Source organism: Megalops cyprinoides, chromosome 2 (genome assembly GCF_013368585.1).
Source record: "Megalops cyprinoides isolate fMegCyp1 chromosome 2, fMegCyp1.pri, whole genome shotgun sequence".
Taxonomy (NCBI): domain Eukaryota; kingdom Metazoa; phylum Chordata; class Actinopteri; order Elopiformes; family Megalopidae; genus Megalops; species Megalops cyprinoides.
Window position 1 is genome coordinate 19,497,700 of NC_050584.1, and position 24,617 is coordinate 19,522,316.

At 42.0% G+C, this 24,617-nt stretch overlaps 1 protein-coding gene across 1 annotated transcript; it reads left to right on the top strand.

Annotated features, from left to right (window-relative positions):
• The first annotated feature begins 345 nt into the window (after window positions 1–345).
• Window positions 346–11,250, top strand: mettl4 (methyltransferase like 4). The gene is made up of 8 exons (XM_036522191.1): window positions 346–1,056; window positions 2,755–2,820; window positions 2,932–3,295; window positions 4,115–4,184; window positions 4,743–4,917; window positions 5,411–5,517; window positions 5,631–5,722; window positions 10,574–11,250. Exons 1-8 carry the CDS (start codon window positions 757–759, stop codon window positions 10,780–10,782), a joined length of 1,383 nt encoding a protein of 460 aa, XP_036378084.1. The 5' UTR covers window positions 346–756; the 3' UTR covers window positions 10,783–11,250.
• Window positions 11,251–24,617: the final 13,367 nt, after the last annotated feature.

The window sequence follows — 24,617 nt, forward strand, 5'->3', positions numbered from 1 at the left end:
TCCAGACTCGACAGACCTAGAAGTATTAAGGATTTGTTGTGATGCAGTGGTTGGACAAATTAAGAAGGTCATAGTAAAGATTCTGAAAATTGTCCACGTTTTAAGAATATATTATTCAAATGTATCCAATTATATCCACATTATATGTGTTCAAATATGGTTATATGATACAGGATTTTTTTCTGAAGGATTCAGACCTCATGATCTTCGCAATTATTTACGCGGGAGAGCCAGAAAAGAGCCTGTCTTATTTAATACGCTTTTGAGAAGTTTGTTAGCACATTATGGCAACCCTTACCGGTTTGCGTGATTGCGCATGCGTATAGTGAAAAGCACCATGGCTGCGTCCGGTCTCAATGCGCGCCAGTCTGGAGTAGCAGAGGAACTAGCTGAATGGAAGGCATATCCATGTGGTTACATTCAACGTTTCAGGCAAAGTGTCTTTAAAACGCAGTAGAAGACAGACATTAATAAACGACTATTGTGGCTTGCAGTTAGATAGCCGTCAAATGCTTTTAATGCTACCTACACAATCTTTTAACTCTAGTTAACTAGTTAGCTAACTAGCTCGCCAGTCACTGTAACGTTACCCATGTAGATTTACACGTTGGTAACGTTAACTTTTCAATCTAACGTTAATTAACGAGGGTCATGCTGCGACACAAAAGGTTAATGTTTGTCTTCGCTTATTGGTATTCAGCAAGCTAGTTATTTGAAGTTAGCAAAACAGACGACACAACTCAGTAGTCGTGTAAAATGTCTATATTGCTCAAAAATACCGAAGGGTGGCTTCTCGATCAGTGTTCTTTTCTCAGTAACAGTTTTCAGTGTTGCCTCGAGGTAGGGGAAAACGACCAAAAGCAGTACTTAAAGTGTAGCTTCAAAAGGCACTATTTTGATATTTTTAAGCCTCACATCACTCTAAAACCCGACCCAACTGACACCAGTGTCACTGACAGCAGCGCACAGACTGCTGTTGGGTGCAAGGACAGCGAGGCTGATTCTATATTGCCAACAGAAGAAAAACGGCAGACAACACTAACTACGGACAGAAAGGTAAAGACAGTCAGCATTGTGACTCCAAAGCTTAGTAGTTATTCAACCTTATCAGCTTAGACTGTTACGTTCAGATGACCATAACTAGAATGCATGCCTAGGCTACAGGACTTCTTTGAGATTTCTACCAGATGCAATTTTACGGCTAGCCTCTTTCTGTAAGGCTGGGGATTCCGTATGACAGCTGGGATAAGACTCACTTCACAAGGGTAGCTAGCGCTACAGGAAAATATGTCCATATTCAAACGAGTGTAAACATATTGTGGTGGAAAATTTTGGACTAAAATGTATACCCCATATGTAAATTCTAAGCATTGCCAGTATATGTTAGGTTTTGATTTTAACCACTTTGTTTTTACTATGCACAGATAATTTAATATGTTAGCCTTAATAAACAATATGTGTCCTATTATACTTTGTATCCATGTGAGCAGAAACTAAAACGGGATGGGAGGGGTAAGCAGGTGTGAGATACCTGTATGCCAGGTAAGGCTTGTTATTGGGGCCTTGGTAGACGCTGCCCGAGTGCTACTCGGAAGGTGGACCTTGAGTGTAAGATAAAAGAGTTGGACTCTGTTAAGGGGGGGGGGGGGGGGGGATGCTGAACAGGGATTCTTCATGGAATATAGTCAAGGCAGAACAGGTTAAGCAAGGACATTTATTTTTATACACATAATAGGGTATGTGTGCCTTGGCAATATTGGAGGGCAGCCGAAGCAGGATTAATATGAATATGAAAATCTTGAATTATTTTTTAGTTTTATATACTAGATATGTGTGGCCTTGGAGATAATGGTGTACAGCCGAAGCAGAATAACTGGGCTTGGCAACAGGAAAAGCCAAATATGGAATGAAAATGATGACAGTATGAAAAACAATGTTGTACAGAAAATGTGTTATGAAGCTGAGGGGGGGGGGGGGGGGGGGGGGCAAAAAAGAAAGATGCATTTGGGGGTTTTTCAGATTGCCCGGGGTTATGTTAGTTCATAAGAACACATATGCAGGGTTACTTTAGGTAAGAAAAACAAGGAGTTGGTATCAGTAAGGATGACCCTGGTAAATTGGCCAGACACTTAAGTTTAAAAAATTGTAACAGGTGCGGCCTGGAGAATAATGGGGAAATTCAGGTTGTTTTTAGGGCTAAAACTAAAAGATATGAAGAGCGGTTTGGAGAAAAATGGGGAACTTAAGTCTGCTTGAAAAAAATAAAATAAAGGTGTACAGAAAGCGTGAAAATAATGGTGTATTGAAAAAGGATGCTAGAAAACAGGAGAAGGAGGCCTGATGCTACAGGAGGGGCTAAGGTAAAGACTTAAAAGAAAAATGTATTTTGGGGTCTTTCAGACTGCTTGGGGAATTGACTAACAGACAGACTGCTCCACGGACCATCCCAGTTTACTGTATGTGATTTGCGCATATATACAATAAACCTATTGCATCAGACTCTTAAGATTATTTTCTGTACAAATTTCCTGTGATTATTTTCAGCAGACTGTTGAGAGTTGTATTTGTTCTTTATTGGGCACTGGAATTTACTTCCTGAAATTATTACAAAAAGGTATATATAAATTACATAACTTAAATTATTGTACAAGTGTGGAGGGAGACCCCGGTCTAACAGGTCTAGACTGGAAGGGGTTTTTTCCTACCACAATATGATAAAGAGTGACATTTTTGTCTATCTGATTCTAGAAACAGAAACGGAAACGGAAACACAAGGAGCTGAACCAAGGAGAAATTGATTCACAGTTTTACCATGATAAGGTGACAGTGTCTTCCATGGCTAACATTCTTCACGTTTATTAAACATATCTGTTAATTTCAGTATCATTGACTTGTCCTGATAATATGTATGTATTCGTCTCCTCAATGTAGGTGAGAAGAGTCATTTTGGAGGGAACCCCAATCTTTGTTGAAGAGGGGTTTTCTTGTGGATATCTGAGTACAGCCGAAAAAGACAAATTATCGCTGCCCATTTCCCCTGACGATGGCCGATTGGCAGATTTATGCGATATGGCCAAACAGCTCCCCCTGGTGGACGACAGTGAACAAAAACCCGTGCAGGTTATTGAGGACAATGACAAGCACCAAGTGGAGCAGTTGGATTTGTTCACGCGGGTTACGTGTAACCCTCTAAACTGTGCTAGAGTGGTGACCCTGATGGGGAAGCAATATCTACTTCCCCCACACTGCAGCTTCTTGCTTTCCGACATTACCCGAATGCAGCCCCTGGTGAATTGTGAGTCATACTTATTGTTTGAGTCTCCAAGATGTGCTTAATACACTGCTAACATGAACTTTAATAGAAAATTGTCATATTAATTGCTTTAAACTAGACTGTGCAATGGTACATAGACTATGATCTATGGACAACCCATTATTTATAAGCCAGTTCAGGGGTCTATGGAAAGGTGACATTAGGAGTTGTTTTAACTGTTCTGGTACCATACATATCAGAGCTAGTGTAAGTGAATGGGATGCATGTGCTGATGTAACTTCAAAAGTTAATTTAATGATCTTATGTTTAGTGGTCCAGCAAGGTGTGATAAAAGAATTTGAGAATCACTGGTCTAGGAAGTTACAGCCTCTCCAGTCCATTATCTGTTTGAGACATGGTTATATGGTTTATTTGTTTAGCACTGGACACCCTTGTCCAGAATGACTTAGACAGCTTAGATTTTTTTTCTTCTGATTCATGTGTACAGCTGGAATGTTGAAGAAATTGACGTTTAAGTCAGTGACTTGAATAGAAAATTGATTTGCTCATTGCCGATTCATTTCCTTGATAGTGCTGCCATCTAGCGGCGGCCATGTTTCTTTCTTCTCAGTGGGAAGGCTGGGGTTTTCGTGACAGTTTGTGATGAGGGAATGCACATGGGCAGCCTTGGAAGTGTAATGAGCATACTTTCATTCCCTCATTTACAACGGCAACCCACGCACCCACCTCACATGAACAGCGACGTCTAAAGTAGCTGTACATCACATACTGCACGATCTGCTTGTTGTCTTTGGATGGGTGATCTGTCACGGCACACTGCTCTGACGTTATTTTTCACAGACGGGAAGAAGTTTGACGCCATTGTCCTGGATCCGCCGTGGGAGAACAAGTCTGTCAAAAGAAGCAGAAGGTTAGCTGACTCATCTGCCACATTCTCATAATCACGTGCAGGAAGTCAATAGAATTCTAGGTAGTAGTGTAGGTATTAATAAAGAAGTGATCCAGTGCTGGAAGACTATATCTTGTAGATGTGTTAAATCACAGTGATGTGGTTATTTTAGATGAATCGTTCAGTGTAGACTTTTATATATGTCTGGTGTTTTTATGTGACATATAGCACACAGTAGTATCAAACAAATCATATGGAGAGAGGTATAGCATATCCCAGTACAATTTCAAATAAGATATGTCAGTAATCCATCATTCAGTCCGCACTGTGCAACATTAAAGATGTCATTATAATCCCTGGATATAAATGTTTTTGTTGTTAAATTGAATCAAGTTCAATCATTTTCCTCACCAAGTCAGGTTTAGGCCAATGCATAATTGGTTGTAGAGGATGAACGCTGACGTGTGTGTGTTGCTCCGTGGTGAAATACAGCTGCTTAGAAGGCTGGGACGGAAGCAGCGCAGTGTGTGTTAACTAGAGCGCTCCTTCCCCGCGCGTCCGTCCCGGTGCGATCTGCAGGTATAGCTTCCTGCCGTCGTCCCAGCTCAGACGGCTTCCCGTCCCCCTGCTGAGCGCTCCGGGCTGCGTGGTCGCCACCTGGGTGACCAACAGACAGAAGCACCTGCGCTTCGTGAAGGAGGACCTGTACCCTCACTGGGGCGTGGAGGTGCTGGCGGAGTGGCTGTGGGTCAAGGTGAAGCACGGTCGTCACGGCCAGCGTGCGGGAGTGGGTGGAGTCCTGGGGGTGGCAGGTTTAGCTTAGTCAGAACGCATGCGGCACATTTAATGTTGGTGTTACAAACAAAAATGCCCTTGACCCAATTTGATAACAGGCGCACTTTCAAGCCTAATGCTGGGAAGAGACAGTCATTTGGTTGAACTCATATACACTGTGTTTGTCACCAATGCACAGTATCATTATGGTAACACCCCATAACATCTGCTACCTCTAGTAATTAATGTTAATTTTATGTGTAGTGTTGTGATGTAATTTGGATTGGGTTCTAGTGACTGATGTATCGTAGTATACTTGGCTTCTGTTGCCTAGTTAGATTGCGCAAGTTAACTTGTTTAACTTCAATGGATACACTTATACACTTATGGATGATTGTGCTGGATGTCACTCTGGATAAGAGTGTCTGCTAAAAGTGTGTAAGGTAATGTGTGTTTTTCTTCTGTGCCCTTAGATCACCAGGTCGGGAGAGTTTGTGTTCCCTCTGGACTCTCCGCACAAGAAGCCATATGAAGTGCTGGTGCTGGGGAGATATCGTGGGAGCAAAGACCATTCAGTGAGGTACAGCTGACTGTAGGCTGTAGCAGAGGCTCAAAACGGATGAAGCATGTGTGTGTTTCCACGGGACGATTTGAGCCACTCAGCTGCTCATCCTCTCCTCCTGTTGTTGCCAGTGATTGGACGAAGTCAGAACCCGCTCTCCCTGACAAGAGGCTGTTGGTCAGCATTCCCTCACTTCTTCACTCCCAAAAGCCCTCCCTCTCAGGTAAACATTTTTCTAGAAGTCCTGTACACACTAACAATCAATTGTATCATGTAGCTTCATGAATATGGTTATAGAAATCCTACTGAGGTGAGTGAATTTTATGGGTCTCCTTAAAGTGGTGTATAAAATGTGCATTGGGCCAGACCTAGGTTCATTTTAGCATTTGAATGTTTGAATGGGTTTTCATTTTTATATAAATGCAATATAGCATTGGAGAGAAGGAAGAAAACAAAAAAAAATGTGAAAGGAAGACTGCTTACTAAGGGTGGAGTACCCTTTATGTTATCCATGACTGAACACCATTAACAACAATGGGATGCAGTGAGGTGTGTGTAGCTCATACCCACTATACCCCTATCAGTTCTGTTGTGTTCATTACTACCTAAATGTAAAAACACCCTGCTGTCAGCACTTGCATACAGTAGGCATAGGGCAATAGTGTAATGTACTGGTAAAGGCACTGTTTACCAGTACATGTTTACTGCCTTCAATTAGTCAGTTGTTACTACAAAATAAATCCTGTAATTTTATACAAAATATATTAATATTCTCAGATTAAAGGATGGATTCTCGGCACAGAATAGTGTAAACTATGATACCCACCCACAATATGAAAACCTCATTTGAATTAAGCAGCAATTTTAGAAGTGTCTGATATGATAAACCACGCTGAATGATTGATGCATCATGACGGATGTCATAGTAAAGGCAGAAACAGTCTGAGCTGATCTCCATGAAAGCGTTTTGGAAGGTTTTTTTATAAATACCACAGACACTGCATACAGCTTGATACTGTCAGTAGAGGGCAGTGCAGCACTGTGAAAGTTAGCATAACTCTCATTGTGGCCATCTCTGGCCATTTTCAGTTTCTGTCCTGTGGCAAGCACAAGAGAAAGCATTTTATTATTCAAATGTAGACCATGAACAACAGATTGCCTCTGTTCCCTCGTCTCGTCTGGCTGCATTACTGTAAATAACTACAATCTGTCCATAGACACTGCATCAAAGCTCATCTTCATGTTATTAAACCCACACATTGTTACGCACTCAAAACATCAGATTAAGACCTTAAAGACTCATATTGCATTCATCAAAATGCAACTTTGAGATGCACTATAACTGATGTTCATAAAAAAATAATAAATGAATGAAATCCTCCATAACACCTAAGCAGCAAAAAAGTTCAATTGTTCAGCTGATGTCAGTGTCTTAGAGTGAGCAAGATTGTGCTCCATTCATTTTCAGGATGCAGTTATTTCATACTCTATATTTTAATGTTTTTTCCGGAATTGTGGCCTTAAATCGAAAACTGTCCTGTATATATCTGGATTTCTCCCTGCCGTTTATTTGCCATCAGTTGCTGTTTTGCCAGGCTTTGCGGCCTCATTGAAACTGTTGTCGATATCAACATTTACCCAGTGGATCAGTCCTTACTAATTTTGTCTAAACTTGGAGGGTCAACCTGAATTCTTGTAGGGCAGCTTATTGAGCCTTCCAATTTGTGTTCTAACCAATTGCCTTGGCTTAATTGCTCCAGTCAGCTAATCAGCCACATCATTTATACCTTTGATTTTCCCAAAATACCCTGCAGGAAAATGTCTAGAGTATGAGGCATAGCCTTAGTAGTCTCAGGCCGTGATTAATACTTTGTAAATGTGACAGTTTAAACGTTTTGGCTGTTTAAGCAAATAAGAGGAGATTGTTAGAGCTGAAAGCAACATCATCCTCCAGAAACAGTCTGACAACCCCAGCCTGAACAACTGCAAGTCCATGTGTCATGATTCACACATGGCACTTTTAAACTGTTTGTTATTTAGAACCGTGCGAGTGATGCCCCATAAAGCTAATTGCGCTCACTCATAAGTCTGCGGGCTCTGAAAGAGGAGAGCGTGAAGGCTGAGCAGCCGAGAGCAAGGCTGCAAGCACCTCATTTACATTTGTGGCAGCTTGTAAGCACCTGCATTCAGCAAGTGCTGACAGCATCACTGACTTTCTGGCCATTTAGGCGACGCCACCGATGGCACATTGCAACCTCCCAGTGTCGGGTCCCCAAGACAGATATGACAGGCTTTGTTGTGAGAGCACATAAGTCTAGGGCAGTGGTTTAACCCTGATGGAGTGACTTGCTGTGTAGCACTGCTCATCTTCAGCTTGGGACTTGTCACAGCACGCCCAATGCCCGGAACGCTCTCCACAAACGGCCCACGAGCCGGGACGCTCGAGTGCCATCAAAACGTGACCCGAATTTAAACAGCCACGCTCTTCTCATCGGCGCATCGGCGGGCATCATCTCCGGATCCCCCGGTTGGTATTGCTAACCCTTTGCAGCCGAGATGCCTCGTGAGCGGACAGGCTCAGAAATGTAGCCTCGGAGCTTAAATGTCAGAAGGATTTGTCCAGACCTCCTGCAGGATGACCCAGGAGAGGTGCCAGCACGTATTACCCGCTAAAGAACAGGCAGTGGGGAGCTGCCAGCTCTGTCTGTCCTGCGCAGCCGAAAGGAGGATCGCCCAGAATCCACGCAGAGGACGGGTGGAAGCTGAACGCGTCCAGATCGCGGATGTGAGACCTGTTGAAAGGTCAGCCATTGGCACAGTGCGAGACAGGCTGGTTGTGCAGGCCTGCATCATCAAAAGCACAAGCGCAGAGACTTTTTTCTTCTTCTTTTTTTTTTTTTTTCCTCCCCTTCAGTCAGGGCTCTGCATCGCTTCCATTACAGGCAGCGTGCAGTCAAGACCCGCAGCGCTCCACTGTCAGGGCCCTGTAAGCGAGAGGCCCGGGGCCCGGCGGCGCCTCCCGTGTCAAAGCCGCTGTGAGTGGTGACGCTGCGCTGCGTCCGGCCTCACCGATCCGCCCCCCCCCCCCCCCCCCCCCCCCCCCCCCCCCGGGCCCTCGCCTTGCATCCGGAATGAGTCTGCTCGCCCGCGCAGCGGAGAAGGGGGAGCGTACAAGACGGTGACTCCTGCACCCTGGCTGTCAATCATTCCGACAGCAGCGTCAGGCGCCGGCCTCACCGGCAGAACCAAGGGACGTGCGCTTTCATGTGTTTGTTGCTTTTTTTTTTAGTAATCAGTTGGCTGAACATTGAGAAATATAGATGACCCTAAGGGTCTCTGTTGAATGCATTAATAGGGGCATCACAAGGGCTTCTGTAATTAGACAGAATTAGACTATTCAGTATTCCACTGTAATAAGTCACTAATTGGCGTAACCCTCCCTTTGACCTTCTGGTGCTCTTCTGTTCAAGCTGGGGTTTTTTTAGGTAGTCTCACAGATGGAAGAGATAAACACTTGGCACTGCAGTATTTGATATGACCAATGTGTGCTGTTTGCTGAGGAGTACATGTATTGTAGCATTTGAAAAAAATGCCTAAAAACCTGTTTTCACAGCAGGAATTCTTGACTACACGCACACATGCAGTACAGTGTTATTTAGTGAATGCAAATGTTACATGCTCATAATAACCCTCACTCATGAAATCTTAATTGGGCCATGGCGGGCTCCTCACCCTACATGCTAACGAGGTGAGCCCAAATTGAGCGTGGGGGTTGTTGTCCACAGGTGAGTAATTCCCTTGAGGGATTGGCCTATGAGGTTCTCGCACGTCTTTCTGTAATGAAAAGGAGGTCAGGAACGAGACAATTCTGGAGGTGGCTTCATCTCAGCAGGATGTAATGGCTTTAAATATTAAGTGATACAAATAATTAGATGGGTTATGGACAGATGCACCTGTAGAGCAGTGATTTGTCTCAGTCAACAATCTCTCATTATCAGGGATTGACGAAGTATGGGACCATGCTGTGGAGTGCTTGTGGTCGTCACAACGCTAACTTTTTTTTTCATTGTTACTAAGAGTGGAAAAGTATTATATCCTTTGCACTATCTGTGTCTGAACACCAGTCCATTGTAAGTAAGCATTGTAAGCATTCTGTTGTAAGTTTTTCCTTTGTTTTATGGGAAGCTGTGTCCCTGGAATATTTCTGAATCCATATTCAATGTACGGTTTAAAAACTTCTGAACCCCTGAGACAGAGTGAAGACAGTATCTGATCTTGTACACAAGAAAAGCCATGACCTTCAGACTAACTCCTGCATTATGATATAAAATAGCCTACAATTGTGATCAATTTCTTCTCTCGTCTCCCTCATGAAATCTCTCCTGTTCCTTTTGCATTAATGTGAACGGCTGAGTCCTCAGGGAGCGTGCGCGGTCCCTCTCCCGGCAGTTTGATTTAGCAGGTGATTAGGCTCTCTTTTTTTTTTTCCTTGATCCTTTCATTCAAACTCGGAAAGTTGAGTCACCCCCGAGCGCTCTGCGTTCCCGGCTGAGGTCGATGCCTGGCCTTTCCCTCTCTTTTTCCCATGGCCCTGCGGAAAGTGTGCGGGGAAGGGAGGGAAGGGAGGAGCGGAGCGTGTGGCAGGGGCGGGGGCGTGCTCATTAAAGCACAAGGCAGCGCCAGATATTTAGAAAGTTAAGTGCGAGCGGGATATGTGCGTGCATGGGAAAGCGGTGAAAAAAGGCAGGCGAGTCACCTGTGTGGGCGGCGAGGTCTTCGCTCCCAGCCTCTAAATGAAACCGATCCGTCAGGGCCGCTGTGGCCGGCGGAGCTATTGTTCCCGGCCTCAAGGACAACCAGTCCTCCTCCTCCTCCTCCTCCTCCTCCTCCTCCTCCTCCTCATCCCTCTCCGCTGATTAGAATGAAACAAAAAAACACTTCTCAATTTTTTGCTGTTCGTTTTCCCCTGCTGAATTCTCCATTAATGACACCTTTTCTCTCCCTCTTCTTCCTCCCCCTACGCCCGCGCACCGCTGGGTTGACGTGCCTTCCCTCTCTCCCCATTTCGCTGCAGAGGTGTTGAAGGAGTACCTCGGCCCCGGCACCGAGCGTCTGGAGCTCTTCGCCCGCAACCTTCAGCCCGGGTGGACCAGCTGGGGGAACGAAGTAATCAAGTTCCAGCACGTCCACTTCTTCGACGTGGAGCCCGCAAGCTCTCCCACCGGCGCCTCTTCGAGCCCGCGCTCGCCCCTCCACCCCGGTGACGGCCCTGGCAATGGCTAATGAAGGGAGTTCAGTGGGTTTAACCATGTGGGATCAAGGTGGTGGAGGATGAAAATCCCAATTTGTTTTATAAAGTTTAAAAGAGCCTGTTAAATCCCCTTCTCCTTTGATCCCTATGTGCAACTGTTTCTTTTTTTTTTTAAATCTGTGGTAGTGTACAGCGAGTGGGTGACTCAGAGCACTGGTGATGAGATGAAAGATGAAAGCATGAAGAGCTGTTTGGTCAGAGATCTTGTTTCATATCAGTAGGAGGGCCAAAGTTACCAAGCTATGTTTAGACTTCACACTTACCCAGTTTGAATACACAGGTCTGCGCAGTGTAATCATGTTATGCTTTTTAGATGATGAAGTCAGGCAGGCTGTCATCTGCTCTGATTTCATCAGCCATAAGCAGTGGGAAAGAACATATTATTTTAAATACGTGTATTACATTCTGCTTTTATCAGCCATTCCTTTTAACTAACTAACATTTTGTAGGGTCAGATAATAAATATGTCTTGATGATCAGTCGTGATGTGTGATGCATGAGTAAGAATCTGAGACAATGTGCCAAGTTACACAAAAGTTGTGACACTTGTAAAGAGTTTAACGGAGTTCAGTCTGTGAAAATGGGCAACCTAATATTGTTAAAAAAATGTTATAAGGCATCACGGCATTTTTGAATCCTTGAATCTTTGACCAAATTATACTTTAATATTGTTGCACACACTAAGATAAGATGTTCAATTAGATCAAAAGGCACTTTATTTTCTGCAATTGACTTCCTTTCAGGTGCTCAAAGTTTTGAGAAGTTCCTAACAATCAGGCATCTGTGAAATACAGTAAAAATGAGTATTTGAAGGTGAATCATATTATAACAATGAAATAAAATGAATGTCATGTGTTACATGTGAAACAGATAACACATGAACACACAAAAAACCACCACTGGCTCGAATTGTTGTGCAACAGTTTGCTGTCAGCGCCAGGCAATGGCAGCCTCGTCTGCTTGATGACTGGTGGCTGCCGGGGCACTGCCGCCTCAGCCTCCTGTTTCTCCCCAGCCGGTGGGGGACCCTGCGTCTCCGCGCGGCCCGAAAGGGATGATGATGGATATGAAAAGCCGTGCGTCACACTGCGCTGTCACAGGGACGCGTCCTGAAGGGAGAGAGAGAGAGACACCACGGAGCGATCGGAGGCGGCTCCGGGTCACGGGAGAGAGCGGGCGCCTGCCACTTAACGGACCGGTGTTCCCGGGCGACGGCGGGAACGGTGCGTGTCACCTCGCCTTGCACGGATGAGTGTTCCTGGCAGCGCCGCTCACCTCATCTCCTCCAGAACATTTCAAATGCCACCGATCACAGGTAGGCTAGCAGTTTTGGCGGGTTTTAAATGCCCCTGATAAAGCAGATGAACACAGTTCTGCCGCCCCCCCCCGCCCCCCCTCCCAAACCTTCAAATCTCCCACCTCCATCCCACCCAACCCCCCTTCTCCATGCCTGCTTATTCTGATCTAATGAGAATTTCATGAGTCTCTGAGGAAAGATGTCACAAAGCTCTATGAGAATGAATTACATTCACTGCAGAGCAATCTCAGATTAATGAATCCAGGACAGGGTGGCAGCCGGGTAATTCAGCGTTAAACGTTGCAGGCGTTCCTCGCCACTCCAGCCTTGCCAGCTTTCAGATTTTAGATCAAGGAACACAAAAATTAAAACGGGAATAAAGGGAGGAAAAAGAGAGACTTCATTTATTGTAATATGTTTTCATGTTTGTGTAAGGAAGCATAAGTCTTTGAGGTATTGAACACTTACGCTGATCTCATTAAAAATCATAGACCAATTCTGATTAGACTGCTCTCCAGGTGGAACATAATTGATTTATCCCGTGTTACTGGAGAGGAGTCTAATTTGAATGTTTGTGAATGTTAGATCCTCTGGAAGTCCACTGGGAGCGAACAGAAAATAAATGCAATATATCTGAAAACCAAAACCCCCTTTCAACAAAATTACCTTCCCCACTGTCGGAGCACAAAGAGGAAGTGAGTGTAAAGAATTGAATATGCAATGGATGGTCCTTGGAACTATCTGAGCAAATTCCAATTCGGTAGTACCCAGGTGAATATGGAAAGGTATGATGATAGGTAATGAAATAACTTCAGCCTTCAGATTGGAACGCACAAGGTAAAAGTATACTGTTACTGAATGGTAAAGTATGTCCTTTTAAAAGACTCACCATCCTGTGTTCCTTTCTGTCAAACCCAGGATCCCAGGGAGTTAGTTATGATTCAAGTTGCAGGCAGAAAAAAAAACTGTCTTAGATCCTAAAATGTGGATGCACACTAAAATTTTGATTTTAGACAGTGTGTTAGAAAAAAAAAAGTTCATGTAAATTCACCTCAAAAAGATAAATCAAACGGCGAACAGCTTAAAACCACAAATCAGTTTTCAAGGTTACTTGCCTATATTGTTCTAGGAAACGGACCTGCTGAAACATGGTAGGGAATGATGCCTTCATCAAAGTGTGTGGTCAGTGTCTTGGAAAGCAGATATACACATTGCACAGTTTTAATGTGACATGTGAATTCAATTTCTTGCATGGAAAAAAAAGGTGAAATGAGGTTGTTCTGATGAAATGAGGACTGGCCGATGTGTTGTAGAGTAATATGTCTGAATGCACAGAGCAGTCAAAACTGAGGCTGCCATCTCCCTCTATCTTATACCAGAAGAGTACCTTTGTGATTTCTTGTGATTTCATTTTGCTTGCATAGATGCTTCAAGGCCTGACATGCAACTTGTCTGTGCATTCATGATGGGAATAGTGAAATGTGTCTATGTTTTGATTTAAAAAGATACTTTTCTCCAAAAAAAAAAATGGGATAGAGGAGTGAAGGGGACAAACTTTCAGTCTTGTCGGTAGTAAGAACAAACCCATGGAAATCCTTCAGAATACTTCATTTCAGGCAGGAGCTCATAATGACAAGTTATTCATGCCTTGAACGAGCAGTTGAAAGTAAGACATTTAGAACTGGGATTATTCTATACTTAACAGGGAAGGAGCTGTTAGACTTGTGCTAGATCCAGTGTGCTGCTTTGCATTATAACATGCAGGCAGTAAGCATCATCTTTGTAAAAATACAAGCTTGGAATTCAACGTCTTCTCTTGTGTGATAGTGTGGTTGTGACTTTTAACTCCAGGATTCATAGAATTGGTTTGGATGAAGCCTTTATAATTGACAGGGTTTATTTAGATTTATAGGGCTTGATGTCTATTGTATATAATCAACAAAGCTTAGCTGTTCAGTAATCATTTTGATCTGTCAGAATAAGAGCCACTGTTCTGGTGGAAGAAAATGTTTGGCTTTTCTTTTACAAAGGTGTGGAGCTGCTCTCTGATGTGGTTTTCATCCACATCAAAGGGTCATTTGTAATCTCGGCGACACTGATTAGAAAGGCAGCATCAATAATAGATATTAAGAGCTAATTTATTATGGAGACCATATTAACCATTTGATTTTCCCCTTACAGTTTGTGCAGTTTACTTGCTGAAAAAACAATGAACAAGGAAGAAAAAGAATAGCAAAGAGAAAAAGGAAAAAATTGCTTTGTCATTCCTGTGATGAGGACATGGATGGAGATGGAATTCTGCTTTTTAGTACTGGTAATATCACCTCTGTCAGTAGGCAATGGGTTTTAAAAATATACTAAAATATTGCCATAGAAAATGGTGAACGGATACCCACCCTTGTTTACAGATTGCCTAAAGACTGGGGAATGAAATTAGTTGCTTGCTAAAATGCAGTGTGGGTAGAACCCATCTCACACACAGCTCTGACATCTGATGTTTGGGCATCACGCTAAGGAAGCTTATGCAAAAACAAACTATTAAAAGATTAGAGCAGCTCTCCTTTTTCAATATTTTTTTTTTTCATTAAGGAGCCACACAACAAGAAGTTTATCCTGTGACCTACTGGGAAATGTCGGAATTTATTTCACTGCCATTAAAAGCCACAGAAGAAAAGAACACAAGAAGGAAGAGGCAAACAAACCCATTACAGCCCTCACACACTAAGAACATCATTCTGATGTTGCCGTAATGCTTCAAAAATCAATATAGACTGTGAACGGCCCAAATACAATAAGCGTTGAGTTATTCCGGAAACAGTGGCAGACAGCAGTGACAGTGCCCTGTGGGACTATTCATCTTTCTGCTGGAGAGCGCATGGTTAATGTGCTCCCTGCATTACTGTAAGCAGAGCTCGGGTTCCACAATAATGTAGAAAGAAAATGTCTGATGATCCAATTAAATGGCGAGTGAAGCAATTGTCTGTTTCCTCCATTTATTCATTCCCAGAACAGGTCATTATTGTGCATTTCCATAGATAATTACGAGTAATCAGTACAGCAAGGGTACAGGCTGTGAAACACAGTGGCTATGTGTACAAAAAGCGCATCATCTCATAACCTTTAGCTGGAGATGCACCTATACGAATAGATGGCTGTTAATAGTTGCCTGTTAGTGTCAGTTCACTTTTCTGTTTTTGTAGATTTTTCACTGAAAGGATTTTCAAGGAATGACAAAGAATGACTTGCCTGTCCCATGACAGCAAAAGAAGAAAGTGGTGCTAGTCCAACACAGGCAGGAAAACTGAGCAGAGCAGCCAACATGAGTTGTTTGTCACAAGTTTCAGGAAATAACCTGGAGTGCGTTATACCTCTCACGACAGTTAAAAGGGGACGAAGGTGTGCCAGTCAGTGACTAATTGATCAGCCAGCCATTAAAAGGTTTCCATGCTGCGGCTGCAATCAGCTCATTGCCCCAAGAAAAGACGGAGTGCAATGCGCGTCGGCTCTGTCACACGACACTTAATGGCCCTATAAACCATTCCGGCTTTTCCTTAATAATTCCACTGAGCCTGTGCCCCAGACACGTTGAGTGCATGCAATATTCATGTAAACTCTAAACTGCCAGGCATTCTTTGCTGATGTGCCTGGCCTGTATGCATCTTTCAAAGTGTCAGTTCTTTCTGTTAACGACATTCCCGTCTTTTGTGTCCTGAATGTCATGCTCGTTACTAGACCCTTCATGAAATATCTTGTTTTCCTAAGTCACCGTCAGGAGCAAAGCCATGACTCTTTAAGGGTAATGTATGATTCTGATTGAACGATGTATCGAGCTGCGATGTTGGAATGTACGCCTTCCTTTGTGTCAAGAAGCAGCAGATGTGCACAGCACAGTAAGTGTTCAGCTATGCGACAAAAGAAAGCCACACAACCAATGATTTCTCGACATTTGCAGAGTCAGGCATTGTACTTGTTGAATGAAAAAAAAGTGTTCCCAAGGAAACGCAGTAAGAGCCATTGAAGTGTTCCTTCCTCAGCCTTGACTTTTTCAAATGTCTTCCAATTGAAATTGTTTACTAACTCAATGTTGTCCAGCAAAAGCTTGTGACAAACCAATGGGTTATATCTCAACATCTAATTGAGATGCACTCCTGCAATTCATGTATTTTCTGAAGATATTCGGTGCACACACACACACATACAGACTGCCTCACAAGATGGGGGGGAATCAACTGCATATTGAATTTAAGGTCAGCCTGTCAAATTACCCTACATTAAATATGCAGGTTATTTATTATTTCTGTTTTTGCTCAGACAGACTGCAGTTTTTGTACCAAAGATTATAAACCTAAAGCTATATTGTAAAGATCTGGTAAAAAGTAACTTCTCAGGGTTAACAAAGCTGATGTAACTGTCTTCCTAATTCCATTTTCTCTCTCTCCTCTTTGCTTTATCAGCTTATTGTAGGTGGCACAAAATTATAACATATGTACTGCTATTCAACAACAGTCGCAACCAGAGTCTTTTCCTCAAGCCAGCAGCAATGCTTGGGCTATCACTAAAGCTTTGAGAATGGAGCTTGACAAATCTCATACTAGTTTCTGAGGTACGGCTCAACTGTTCACTCTCTCTCTCCTTCTCCCTCACACTCACACACACAAACACAAACACAAACTTAGAGGGACTTAATGCTGAGCATTCAGAGTAAAGTCAAATATGACATTTTTGTTTCTTCAGCAATAGATTCATTAATTTCAGCATTTCATTAATTTCAATGACAACTGGACTTGTGATACTAACTATTAATGTATGGGCAGCATGGTACAAAGTAGTACATATCACCATGCAATTATTTAAAAGTGTACAGTTGGTGGGGCGAAATAACAGTCTGATCCTGTTTTTTTTTCTGTTGTTTTTGTTTTCAATGATTCAACGGAATGCAATGAAATTCTCCACGTCTGCTATAAGTTTCAACACCACAAATAACTTTGAGCCAAGCAATCTGTTGGAATGGCTAAACTACACCTACGAGTAGAATAGAGGACATGGACGAGTACACCACCCACAGTTAACTGCTATTTCTAGAAACTTCTATATCTAGCAGTGTTTCCTGCCCTGAAGGGGAAAAAAGAGAGTCCATGGATACTGGAGTTATGGTTGAAAATACAGCATATCCTTTTAATTACATGTAATATTATGAGATCACCTATACATTTACTACAGCAACACAGAACACTGAAAGTTTTTTCACCTCATTTGTTCATTGTCCAAGGAAAATAAAATGAATACAGCATAACAAGAAGATACAAATGTTATCACTCCATATTAACTTTGACAAATATTGCATTTGGTGAAAAACAAGTGCCTATTGCCTCAGCAAAAACATTACAATAAAATATGAAGCAATATGAGCCTTAGGTAAGATTAAAATCAATGTACAGTTGTTTAGATTTACAGCTGAGGTGCTGACCTAATGCCTGAATTCAGATGCTTGACAGGGCTGTAGGGAGATGCTATAATGAAATGCTGGCCAGATGGAACACATGAGTACAGACACTTTCAGATGTGGAAGAAGCTGGACAGATGGGTGCAGGTGTATTTGTGAGACGGGCTTACAGCAGGTTTCTGAGTTCTCCCTTGAAAGAATTAAAAAAAGGATAGAGAAAAAGAAAAAAATGAAAGAAAAAGAAGATTACTCATCCCCCCCCCCCCCCTTCTGAGGCTGCTCATTAACTGGAGTAAAGAGCTGGAGACTGTCTCCCGTCCCCTGTCATGTGTGTGTGTCATTCCCTTGCCTCCCGACTCCCAGCCCACCCCTTCACTCTGACGGCATGCTCTCCAAAGCTCAGCACCCAATTTACTGCCTTCCCTGATGTCACCGCCACAATTAAGCCCTTCTCCGGCATGCTGTGTGGCTCAAATGGATGGTCAGCACTGTCACCGTTCCGCCGTGTCCGCCGTGCCCCCTGGATGGAGCTTCAGGACGGGGACTCCTGCTGGCAGTCTCTCCCTTCCGTCACATCCTCCACAGAGCGCCAGTCTGCCTACTGAGGAAGAGGAACGCTGTGACACATCACCTCTGAGGCCATGGTGTCTCACTCACAATTAATGGTGGCAGTCAGAGCGTGTATTTTATATATATATATATATATATATATATATATATATGTGTGTGTGTGTGTGTGTGTGTGTGTGTGTGAATGTATGCACCCATATGCAAGATCCAGTACATACAATATGCATTTTATATACTGTGCATTTGAAATTCCTGTTTTTTGCAGCTCATTCTTCACTGAAGGAAGAACACTGCAAGGGTTAATTTGCTGTCATGGTTTATTAAAGTAGAAAAAGGACTTTCCATGACAGTTGCCTCACTACGGAGACCGGTGGACCTTGGAGAGTGCTGGTGTTTTCTCAGGTGGGTATGGCCTTGGCAGGAGAACCTACGCAAGGCAGCTTGACCTTTGATTTTTCACAGCATTGCAGCATGGAGGGGAACATTACTGATAAAAAGTCAGATGCAGATATGCTGAAGCAAATGAGACTCACTGACATGAAATGACATTAAAAATAATGTCTCTAAAATTAGGTAGTACTTCATGGAGGTGCTCTTCGTGATTTTGACAAAATAGGATTTCTTTTGACATGTGTCAACAAGTGGTAAGAGCGTATACAACCCAAAAGGTACACATTAAGTGAATTCAGATTCAAATTCTGACATCAAGCATGCACCCCAAAAGAACATTTGTTGTTAATTTTTGAAATGGGTAGTTATTCCATTTACCACACTGCTTTGTTAGTTTCATGAACCAAGAGAGAGAATCCCTTGAAACACCAAAGGGTTTGATTTCTGTCATGTTTTTTTTCTCTTCGCTTACCAACGCAGTGCTATATGATCTGCATTTTAAACTTCATACTGGTAAAAGTACGGCTTCAACACATCAGAAAATGATTGGTTATGAATCCTGGAAGAGATCGTTTGCACTGGAGATAGGCAAAAGAGTGAATCTTCAATTACCAGTCTTAATTCCAGTAACACTTTACAATATGTCATTTGTCACAGTCACTTTATGTAATTCAAGTGAATGCATCTGCCATAGTAGTGCAGTCTGCTACTGGACAGCACTGTAAGTTGTATATCAGAAAGTGTCACCCCACAGTGTTGTGTGTAGCACACAACCAGTGAGATCCCATTTATATGCATTATTCATTCAATATTAAGAAAAAATCATAGTAGCATATGTAGCTAGATGGCTGCGATTTAGTTCAGTTTTGTTCTTTATTCTGGCTTCTCCTTGAACTGGATCCCATTGTCTGTTTGGCCTGACTTGCAAAAGGACATTGTAACAGGAAAGCTAGCGAGTTAGCAAATTAGTAAACGTGGCATACACAGTGTCATAATAGAGTCACAATCTGCTTTCAATAGATGGCAGCTAGCTGTACAAGCTTGTGGTAACTCAAAATGTTCCAGAAAGCCAGATTATTATTGACAAGAGACTATATATATTTTTTCATCATTGCCAGTAATAATATAGCTAGTGTGGTGCACGCCTTCACAGGCAGGCAGCTGTGGTCTAAGAGGTATGAAATACAGCTACCTGTGTACAGCCTAACATATGTAGCCCCCTCTGGTAGTAAGCAGCCCAGGAAAAAAGCCATGGATCACAACTCCAGGGATGCTATTCTCTTGGATACTCAGAAGGTAGCCTCATTTTATAACTCATTTATAATACAAATATATTTACTGTATAGTTTCAAATAATATGGCCATCATTTAATCCTGAAAATAATTCACTATAATTTGCTGGATGGTTTCATCTTCAAAATATCTTTTAATAAGTCCTACAATAAAGAGCATTTAAAGAAACAGTGTGCGCAGGTCAATCACCTTTTTCTCACCTTACAGTAAGTTTTTATTATCTTAGTATGTATCAGCTCGGCAGCAGGTTCAGCATCTGTGATAGCACCACTGCACTGAAGAGCTCTGTCTTCAGTGCACTCAGCTGTGCCTGCTCTATGCTGTTTATATTAAATATTAGAAAGAGCAAAGATGGAATATCACAGTTCTCAGTGCTGGCATTTACGCGTTGGAGTGGTATTAGTTTGGGTTTAATTGCACTTATTAGCAGTGGGCACAGCCTTGTTCACAGTTCACTAGATGCTCATTCTGAAATGCAGCCATGCTACATCATTAAACAGAGAAATGGTACAATAAAGGTGCGAGAAAGATTAATGAAAAATTGTCTGTCAACAGACAAAAAGTTTAGAAAATATTGTTCTCCATTGCCTGTGACCTCCATTTCTGGAGCTGACTGCCTGCATCATTTTTGACAAACACTGCATTTCCTTAAGACATAACAGATTCCACTGTGCTTTTAAATGTGAGTAAAATTGCCTTCTGAAAACATTACTCCCTGGTGTCAAGATACAAAACCAAATAACTGTAATGACATCTTCAGCGATTTTCTTTAAAGCACTTCAACATCTCTAACTTTAAATGCCACTTACTTTGTTTGTAATAAAGGAATTGTGGGAAAATCCATTAAAGGGCTTAATGGTCATCACATTTATAAGTTTTCTTTTAATGCCTGAGGAAAAAAAATCAATTTGATTACGACTTAGAAACAAAGCACAATTGAAAGAATATTTCCCACGAGAGCGTGAGAAAATTCAGAGATGCAATTTACTTTTTAGAAACTTTTTTTAAGCTGACAAAAGTAATCTCGATAACTCTCAGCCAGTACAGTAGATTGTCCCCTTTAAAATACAAGGAAGCCGACCGCATGAGAGCAGTAGCTGTAGCTGAAGAAGTGGATCAAACCGTGGCTCTGACGCTGCCAGCGGCATGCTGAGAGCAAGAAAGCTGACGTCTTTTTCTTTTCTTCAGAGAAACTGTCGATAAGGAGCTCCTGGCTTCTGCAGACAATGAGCTTGTAAGGGCGGTGCGGCTGAGGTCTTCATTGAGTTTTGACATCTGCGGGTCCACACGTATTCCGGTGGGAGTGCGCACAATCAAATTGGGGCCTTGGAAATTAGAGAGTAGCTTCGAGCATTATTAATGTCTTGTCACAGAAAGTTATGGAGGACCTGTTTAACACCGAGCCCTGGGAGACAGGGGTGGCCTCAGGTCCCTCTACAAGTTGATTACCACGGAGCAGTCACCACATTCAGTATATTAGAGGAATGAGCTCCACCATTGTTTGTGAAACTCAATTACTAGGACTGTAATGATTAATAGATTCATTCTGTAGATGAATCAACAACAGCCTTCATCAGAGATCTGTGTTTTCGACATTAACCATCCCTGAATATGATTTATTTCACATTATAATTCAATTAATTGAAAAGTTAGACACATAACATTGTTATTTAAGTTTTAATAAGCAATTCTGTTTACATGAATGGTGTGGGGATAACCTTGATATTGGCACAGGTCAAGTCAGCACAGTATAAACTGCTGAAATGTTATCACTGATCTGATCAGAGGACTGATCAGATAAAAAGGATCAAACCAAACAACTAATTTAAAAGGGCAACTTAGATGGTCCTTTGAGTATGAAAGAAAACAACAAACTAACAAACAAAACAAATTGGCAAAATGCTTGGTTCATTGAACAAAACACTATTCAGTTTTGTTAGTGTAGATTTCTTGTTGTGTGTGTGTTTGAATGTTTTTCAGTATAGTACTGAAACATGGACTATACTGTCAAGTATGAACTGACTTTAATGTAAAAGTTAATAGTCAATATCAAGGTCCAGTTAAACATGATAACAATTTAAAAGGCTATGTATGTATAGGGGTGAAAAGTAAGGCTGGAATCTTACTAGGTGTGTGAAGGGAACGTTTGAGATCTGTTACAATACCAAGGGAAAGAGGCACTTATAGTGCGTTTCCACCAAGCAGTACAGTACAGTTCGGTACAGTACGGTACGCAATTATTTGTGTTTCCATCATCAAAAGTTGCGAAACGTACCAAAATAAGTGTACCGTACTGGTTTTTGGTTACCCTTTTGTTGGGGTACCAAGCACGGTGGTACGGTTTGTAAAGGATGGGGCTACACCCACTGCCGTCCGTTGATTGGTCTACAGAGAGTCGTCACTTCCGTGCGACAACCTGAATACACTAGGGCTGTCAACGCTAATGCGTTAACGCTCGTTCGCGGTTAATCTGGAAACTTGAACGCATTAATGTTTTAACGCAAATTAATCATATTATCAAATTTGACCGCAACTCCCTTCCGTAATTCCAGCGCGAATATTTACCTGGCTGATTTACTGAAAGGCGTGGCAAACGCAGATGTACTGAACGGCACATTTCGTTTCAGTAGGCTAATTCAGACAGGTAAATATCCGCGCTGGAATTACGGAAGGAAGTTGCTGTCAAACTTGATAATATGATTAATTTGCGTTAAAACATTAACACGTTAAAGTTTCCAGATTAACCGCGAACGAGCGTTAACGCGCTAACGTTGACAGCCCTAATACAAACACAAAAGTTCATCAACCGTCTCTGCTGTGTTGCGTTCTTCGCGAGCTTTTATGACGTCACGCTACTTACCTAGCAAACGCAGCAATCGCCATCCAGCATATGCCCCGCCTATTAAGTAGCGTACGGTTGGCAGTGGAGACACAAGCCGTTCCAGGGTTTACCGTACTAAACCGTTACGTAACGAACCGAACTGTACTGTACTGCTTGGTGGAAACGCACCATTAGTTGTTCTTTCCCTTCGGCTTTGAGGTCAAGTCACTCTCACCGTAATTATTACTCTTTGTCATCAGCTTAACCACTGTTATTATAAGGAATGTTTGTTGTACATTTTTATTGTGAAATAATCCATTCAAAATGTATTGTGACTTTCAGGAGCTCTGTTTTTTTTCAGGAAAAATAATAACAGAGGTATAATAATTTTCCAGCTTACTATAGGAGTTATTTTACAATATAACACAGCATAAAAGCATAATAAATATGAATATCTTGATAAACAACATAGTGTATGATACATAAGTACCCTGTGCAGAGATGTCAGTATGAAATAGTTGTTTTATCAAAGTCAATCAATTTGTTTCAGAGTTTTTTCCACAGATACGGACACAACAATGATCGACAGGCAACCAGCTGTTAAAGAGAAATGCTACTGAAAATAGCTTTGAACTGATAACAGATGGCCAAATTTAATTACCAGATTTACCAGTATTTTATTCCTAACAACCCTTAAAATAGCAGTATTTGCAAACAGCATCCTAGTGATGCCACTATCTGCTTGTGATCCCCTTCGAGGCTTGTTGAACTTATTTTTTTTTTTATTTGAAGTGATCTGGACTTTATAAATAATGAAATATGATGGGAAACAAAACCCTCATGGCTCAGCAACCTGAATGTAAATGTAGACTAAGAATAGAATTGCCAAAATGATCATTGCAGCCTCACTTTTTGGAAGAAAGATTTTTCAAGAATAGGTTTCAATTAATTATGTTACTGTGCATGTTAATGATCCCAGTTTAGCTCACGGGCAGTTGGGCCAAGGTTAGCCTGTCATAGCTCATCCTTTTGAAATTCAAAGTATGTCCTTTTTTTGCAGAACCGGTGACAGAAGTTAGGTTCCGCTTGGGATGATGTCAAAATTTGAGTGAGTTGTTAATTACACAATAAGCAATCACCAGTTTATGAAATATCTGTCCGTAGCATTTGGGCCTAATTAAATCGTACCATAGCGTCTTTTGTCTTTAACTACGAGCAACATATATAAGGAGGTGTTTGCTTGATATCAAACATCATACAACTCAACTGATCAAACAGTGCAGTGTAGGACCTGAAAAATTACAACAGCTGCTCAGATTTGTCTCTAAAAGTTGGACCTGTCAGACTTATACTTTCAGATACCCTTACTTAGTACAGACTGGCTGATGATTCAATAGAATCTTCTTCCCAGGAGTTCAGAATAAGACAGCAGGGGGTATCTCCTAGATCCACACAGACGGCTACAACTGGGGTTCACTTAGATGGTTAAAGGATATTTCTATTTCAGGTATTTCTTCTAGAAGAAGATGGCATGGGAGTTAGGGCAGCACTAGGCATGTCTTGTGTGTTGAGCAAGGGGAATAATAGCACAACCTGCAGATTGAGAGCTTACTTGATTTCCTGTTGCCAAGGAGACAGTTTTAGTCGGCAATCTAATCACGTGGAATAAAGTCTTATGCATTTAATGAAAAGATCTTATGGAAGACAATGGAATGATGTTGTCTCAAACTATTGAGAAAGCACACTTGAATATGAAGAAGATTCAAATTAATGAGAAATTGTGACAGTGAGAAGGATCTGGGAAGTATTTGTGGGAAAAACATGATAACTGTGAGACATTCACCTTCTGTCACTACAAAAGACCATAGCAGTCTCTTCCCACATGTCCCTGCTGATTCTGAAATTCAATTACTGGAATCCAGAAAAAAATTGCACTTTAGGACGGTGAAAGGGAATGACGTCTGTTTCCCGAAATGCACCATGTAATAAGCTT